This window comes from Gekko japonicus, unplaced genomic scaffold (assembly GCF_001447785.1).
Source record: "Gekko japonicus isolate JY-2015 unplaced genomic scaffold, Gekko_japonicus_V1.1 scaffold341, whole genome shotgun sequence".
NCBI lineage: Eukaryota > Metazoa > Chordata > Lepidosauria > Squamata > Gekkonidae > Gekko > Gekko japonicus.
Genome location: NW_015170898.1, coordinates 1,238,627 through 1,245,486, shown reverse-complemented (window position 1 = coordinate 1,245,486; position 6,860 = coordinate 1,238,627). Strand labels below are relative to the sequence as shown.

The window sequence follows — 6,860 nt, the reverse complement described above, 5'->3', positions numbered from 1 at the left end:
AGTGTCGCATATTTCTGCTCCTTTCCCCTACCCCCCCCCAAAGAAAAGAAATAAAACCGTTTTATAGTCCCACACAGACCCAAGCGATCTGTAAATAGTCCTTTGATGACACGCTTATCTCCTGTTTTCATCCACTCTCTTGGCAAATAGGACAAGCAGAGGAGATTAATTAATAATTTCAAGTTCAGCTCACAAACGTTGAAGGCCCATAAAAGTTCTTGCGGCGATCCAAAATAAAGAGTTCATTAAAGGGATATGTCCAAAGCCTTTGATTTGCGATTGGTAGCCCTTGTAAAAGAGAGAGAGAAAGAGAAAGAAAGAAAGTGTGTGGGGGGGGTAAAAGGCATATAAACATGCTAATACATTCGTTTACACCACTACAAAGTAATTACTGGTTAATATTGATATTTAAAGCTTAGTATAGTTAAATCGAACACAGGAAAAATACATAATGAGAGTTCCCCACCCCCCAAGATCCAACATGATTAGATTTGTTATTGAGTCAGTTAGGATAAGCTCAGCAATAAATAAACAAATCGATCCTGACATTTAAATCCCGAGGATCTCCAGTATGTACAGTAGGGCTGTTACTCGCCCGTATATAAATACAGGATTACATCTCAGGGAACAGTAGAGTGTATATTTAAAAGTGAGATTTCTCCCACCCCCCACCCGTTCCCCATCCCAAGTTTCCTTTCCATAGTTTACAAAAAGGTCCACTCCCTCCCGCCTCCCAGAAAGATAGGAAATCTGTTCGGTTCCCAGACTGCACCAAACCCAGAATCCGTTGTTTTGTGGCCTTTCCCCCTTGTGATAATTAGACCCAGCTAAGCAACCTTTCTGCATCCCCATTGTAGCACAACGGTGCAGAAGAGCGGGACCGGCTTCCTGTAGGTGTTGCTGTGTTGTTTGGCCCCGCTTCCCTGCTTTCTTTGGCTCTCCCTGGGTTGCGAGTGTGTAAAAGGGTTTTATGTGCAGCCCGGCCCTGTGCCTGCTTACTCAAGAAGCAAATGCCACTGAGTTCAGCGGGCCCTACTCACAAGTCTGTGCACTGGAGTGCAGGCTGGGGCTCTCGCTCTCTCAGTCTGCCCTTTCCTCGGCCAAATTCTCTCGGCAGCTTTGTTAGGAAGGGCGAAGCATCTCCCGGGCCAGGCTCTCTTCTGTCTCACAACCACCCTAGACGTTCACACGCCGGTTCTAAGCAAGGAGAGTCTACTGGTTGCAGTGAACCCAGTGCAATCGGCGGGACTTACTTCCGAGGAGTACGTTTCAGGGTCGGTGTGACGTGTGGATCGCTTAACCTGTCCTTGGTTTCCTCAAGGATTTCGCTTAGCTCGGCTAATGCTCTCTCTCTCTCTAACCTGGTGGGCTGCAATTCAAAAGATTTCCTGGCATGGCAAGGAACAATAAAATCCAAGCCACTGGCTTTCACGCATGTGGGAGTGGAGAGAGCGGAGAGCCTGGCTGGGCGAGCATCAAGTATCACGAAATACCTGGAGCAGAGCTGTGCTGCAGCCGCCCAGGCTACCCGAGGTTAGCATGTAGGGAAGGGAAGGCAGGCAGGGCTCTGAGCGCTTCGGAAATGAACGTGAGGGCGAGTCGTGTCATCCCTTCACCATGGAAATCGGTACAGACTTGACCCCGGCACATTCTTCCCGACCACGTCTTCAGCACAAGCCTGCGGGGCTGGGTGAGTGAGTGAGTGTCTTCGGCAGGAACACATCACAGGGACCCGAGGCTGTCGGAGCCCGGCTTCCCAGCAGTCAGAGCCTGGGCAGAATTACAAGATTACCCGGCACCTCTCCGAAGCCGTTCAACAAGCTGTGGAAAGGGGAGGGGGGCTCCGCGCGCGTTTCTAATTGCATCCCCTGCTTAATGGGCTCGAGATCTCCCGATACGGGCGGGGGCGGGCGGGGGGAGCTGGTGAGAAAAGGGAGAGAAAGGGAAATGCGCTGAGGAGGACAGAAAGAAAGAGGGGCCACGCGTCTCCCTCCCCCCCCCCCCTAATCATCCACGAGGCCCGCCTGAGTTACATTTAAGATTTCTTGGCTTTGGCCAAAAGACCCAAGTGACGATCTGTTGCTTCCCTTGAGATGGCTACAAAGAAGGGGAAGGAGGGGGGGGAGGGAGGGAGAGGGCCCTTACTCGCAGCTTGTCAATTTCAACATTTGGTCACGTGACCAGCGCCTCCCTGCTAAGGATGGGGATAGATTTCCACGTCAGCTTACGTCTCCAAATTTCTTACTTCACGGATCTGCTTCAAAGAGGCAGCTGCATTAGAGAATCATGTTAAGCTCGGCTAATGCGGAGAGCCCGAGGTAGCCTAATGATGGATTTTGATGAGCGTGTTCCTTGTTCCTCTAACATGTATTTGCCAAGTTGTACTTACTACGTTTCGGGTCCTGATTTCTCCAGCCTCCCTTCCTTCCTGCCCCAGACCCCGTCTTCTCGCCCCATGACATACTCCTACTCCTCCAACCTACCCCAGGTCCAACCTGTGCGAGAAGTCACCTTCCGGGAGTATGCCATTGATCCGGCCAGTAAGTGGCACCCCCGGAACAATCTCCCCCACTGCTACTCGGCCGAGGAGATCATGCACAGAGACTGCCTGCCGGCCACCAACACGGCGGCGGCGGCGGCGGCGGCGGCCAGCATGGGCGAGATGTTCGGCAAAAGCCCGGCCAACGTCTACCACCACCCCGCCGCGGCCGGCACCAACAACGTCTCCTCCAATTTCTATAGCACGGTGGGGCGGAACGGGGTGCTGCCCCAGGCTTTCGACCAGTTCTTCGAGACCGCCTATGGCACGGCGGAGAACCACGCGGACTACGCCGGAGAGAAGAGCGGCGAGAAAGCGCCGGCCTCGGGAGCCGCTCCGGTGGTGGCGGCGGCGGCGGCAGCAGCCACGGCGGCGGCAGAGGAGAAGGAGAGACGGCGGCGGCTGGAGAGCAGCAGCAGCCCAGGCTCGTCTTCCGGCAACAATGAGGAGAAATCCAGCGGCTCCAGTACGTATAAAGGCAGCGCCCTAGCGCTTTTATGAAAGGGACTTGGAAATCTTAGCGCAGCGCCGCTGTTAAATTTTTATATGCTGTTTTATAAGCATATAAGGTTTATGAAGGGCCTTTAGATTTCCCCCAACAAAACTTTGTTATAAAAGGCGAGATCACGTGGTGAGGACTGAAATTGGCCGTGAAATACCCACCGGCCAATGGATGCCTTTTTTTTGGGGGGGGGAGAGGGAAAAAAAGTTTTTCTCCCTTTAAATCAAAAAAAAGAAGAAAAAAGAGGGGAAGGGGGGGAGGTTCTATACTCAAAGTCTCGAAAATATAATAACGCACGTTTTGCGCCTGTAAAATTCGCCCAAAAGGGGATTTCAGACTCCTTTGATATCCATGTAATCCTGTGATTTTTTTCCTTTTTTTTTTTTTTTTATAAAAGCCATGTGTTGCCCCAGAAGCCTAGTTAGAGGGTTGGATTCAAAGCCATCCCTGTTTTTAACGATTGCACGAGAATAGTGTTGAACAGATAAAGTAGCCGCCTGCATTGTAGCAATATATTAAACGCAACAAATTAACCTAAAGCTGGCCCTTTTTTGTCTAAAGGAAGCCATTTTCCTAAGGCACTGTGGCAATTACGTGTTGCCGTCTGTCCAACAGTTTGTTGTTCCTTGCAATTGTTATTCAATCTGTCACAGCCGGTTTGGTTTTTTGTTTTTTAATGTGGCATTTTTCTCTCCCCACCCCACCCCAGAAGTCAAGAGCAGGAAAATACCCTTGCAGCCGAGATGTACTAGGAAAGGGAGCGCTGTTGTGTTTCTTTTTTTAAAAAAAAATAGAAGGTAGCACTAATATGTAATGTAAAAGGCCTTGGAAGCGTGCGGGGGAGAGGACGAATAAATGGGCTTCAGAAGAGATTAATTTTGCTTCAAAAACGTAACAGCCACTGTGGCGAGGAATGAGACGCAGCGAAGGGAGAAAATATGGGGGGGGGGCACTTCAGAACAAAGCAGCAGGGCCCGTAGGCTTAACTACTGGTGGTCATATGCAGAGGGATGGGTATTTTCTAAAGAAAGAAAAGAAAAGGAGGCATAGAAAAGCAACAGCAGGAGAAGTTTAAGATTAAAAGCATCCTCAATAAGCAGGGAGGCATACGAGCTGTCACCCATTTGGAAGGTACTATTGGACTGTTCCTAAGCAGGTCCATTTGAAAATGAGACCCGTGTTATGTTATGGGGTTTACTCTAGCAGGGTGTTTTTAGAATGGCAGCCCATGACTGCTGAAATTGAAATTTCAGTAGGCTCCTCAGACTGAAGAACACGGTTGAAGCTCTCATCTTGGGTGACCCATCTTTAGCTACAACCTTTCCAAATGTCTTGCACAAGCCCTGGTCTAGGTAGAATCCTGCTTTCAGCATTTGTTCCGCCTTGTGCTTCTCGGCACTGTGCCTGCGGGGCGTACTGTCCATCCTGGGAGGCAATCCTGTGCACGCTTCCTTACCTAGGGAACTCAAGCAATATTCCCTTTGATTAGGCCTGCACAGGATGACGCTGTGGGTCTGTCGTTTGAAGTGGATGCTCCATGCCATTATCTTCCCTTGTGGCATGCACAAGGGATTTTTTTTCTTACTTAAGGTTAATTTAATATGTGCATAAATGCTGAGTAGGAGAGAACTAGCCAGGTAGTAAGCCAAAGGCTTGTTTTCACATGAGTGTCCCTTGATCAAATATGTACCGCCATCCCTCCCTCATCCATATGGCCCCAGACTCACTGGCTTCTGCCTTTATCTTTTCATTCCACAGGTGGACAACGTACCCGTAAAAAGAGATGCCCATACACCAAATATCAGATTAGAGAATTAGAAAGGGAATTCTTCTTCAGTGTCTATATAAACAAAGAGAAACGCCTCCAGCTCTCCCGAATGCTCAACTTGACCGACCGTCAAGTAAAAATATGGTTTCAAAACAGAAGAATGAAAGAGAAAAAAATTAACAGGGACCGATTACAATATTACTCAGCTAATCCACTACTTTAAAACTCGTAGCATTTTTCAGAACGAGATTAAATTCAGATCTCGCCCTTGACAAGGTCAAGCCACAAGGTTACCTATGAGAAGAAGTTTTGTAAGATGATGGAGGACTCTGAAAAACTAGGTGTCCCCCCCTCGTGTTTCTTTTAAAGCAAAAGTACAGATTTTTTTTTCTTTTTGAAGTCCTGCTTGACGTATCAACTGGAATCAGTTTGGAGCCCAATATCTTTTGGTCCGCGTTCAGTTTCCACTTCTTATCTTCACACACCACAGTTCTGTTAACGGGGAGTGAAGTATTGGCTTCAGAATCATTTGAACTTTATTAACTTGGTTTACTGTGGAGCGTTGGTTGGAAGGATACACATGGCAGCATCCGAGTTTGAGGATAAATGAAAAAAGCCAAGCCAAAAAAGAGAATCTTCAAATGCCCCCTTCCCTATTTTGCTATAGATGCACAACCGGCTGTCCCGCATTACCCTTCCTTCCCTCCCTCGTCTTCCACAAGAAGGTTTACCCTCCTTACCAATTAAAATCTAAAATGCTTTTAAAAAAATGCTTAATTCCTTGCAAGGCCAATCATAAATGTCTGCTGAGAACCGACGTTGAATATAACTGTGCTGCGTTAGCGAGAGAAATGTCCTATAAGACTTGACGAGCTCCTTTTGAAACGATTTCAGGTACCACTTTGCCATATATGGTAAAGAAACAATCACGGACCAGGCGAATTCCTAGCAATTCGAATTCGCTCTCGTTTTAATGAGTAACGACTGTCGAAATGTGGCCACCCTTTTTGAGACAAATCATAATGTTTGTATTTATGTGCTTAAACAATGGGGAGCGGTGGAGAGAGGGATACAGAAGGACTAATCTAATACTTGCAAAAGGGTAAATCAGTTTAAGGAAGCTTCTGGCTTCTGTCTCACAATCTTTCTTCAGGAAATACCTGTGGACAACGACAGTTTGGCAAAGACCGCGCGACACTTAATTTGACTTTGGATGTATCCAATGCACTGAGATCAGACCCTTAAACTAAGAAAGGTTTCCTTAGAAGGCCCAGCAGACAGACCTTAATGTAGAAAGCCAACGATGTAAATAGGATGAATTCGTTTCCAAACCTTGCTGTCCACTGTTAATGTCGTAAGTTCTACTTGGTCATTCAGACAGCAGAATCAAAGAATGGAGAGTTCCTTGGAGTTATTTTAAGTATATATAAAGAAATATATTTCCCAGCAGGAACCAAAGCGACAGAGAAAGAGAGAGAACCGTGATAAAAAAAGAACTATTTAAAATTCTATATCAGTTTACAAAGAATATGTGTTTTATTGTAAAGGTCATTTGCTGTTGAGAATATCTGAATGTATATTTCATACAAGAATGGTGTTTTTCAAGACTTGTACATTTTAAAAATGATGTTTTTGTTGGTATACTTTTGAAAAGGTGTCGGGTTTGTCTTTTTTTAAAAGATGTGAAACACACCGTGTAGGTTGTTTTTAAAAATTACCACCTTCCAAGATGGATGCAATTTCTTTACACAGTTCACAAAATGCAATACATTTATAGCCCATCACTGTTTGAAATATGTATGGTCATATTTGTATATACAGATTTCTTTTTAATATGCGAACGTCTTTGGTTGCATGTATACAGTGGAACGGTGCACAACTAAAATAAACATGTGGGAAATTTATATTTTTATCCTTAGTGTTACATTCATGGGGATTCTTTTATCTGGTCTGAGGTTTTGAATCAGGCTGACTGAGATGCTGGGGCGAAAATTCCACTCACCTATTGTTGCTAGTCATTCAGGACAGGCCGGAGCAACATGTCTGGTATT

General features: G+C 46.5%; 1 protein-coding gene across 2 annotated transcripts; it reads left to right on the top strand.

Moving 5' to 3' along the window:
• The first annotated feature begins 1,543 nt into the window (after positions 1-1,543).
• On the top strand, positions 1,544-6,268 carry HOXA11 (homeobox A11). Of its 2 annotated transcripts, XM_015418576.1 has the most exons (3): positions 1,544-1,690; positions 2,416-3,005; positions 4,800-6,268. In XM_015418576.1, the coding sequence occupies exons 2-3, from the start codon at positions 2,456-2,458 to the stop codon at positions 5,030-5,032; spliced, it is 783 nt and encodes a 260-aa protein (XP_015274062.1). In that variant the 5' UTR covers positions 1,544-1,690; positions 2,416-2,455; the 3' UTR covers positions 5,033-6,268. The 2 variants fall into 2 exon arrangements, with proteins under 2 accessions (XP_015274062.1, XP_015274061.1); XM_015418575.1 differs by lacking the exon at positions 1,544-1,690 and having other exon boundaries at positions 2,263-3,005.
• Positions 6,269-6,860: the final 592 nt, after the last annotated feature.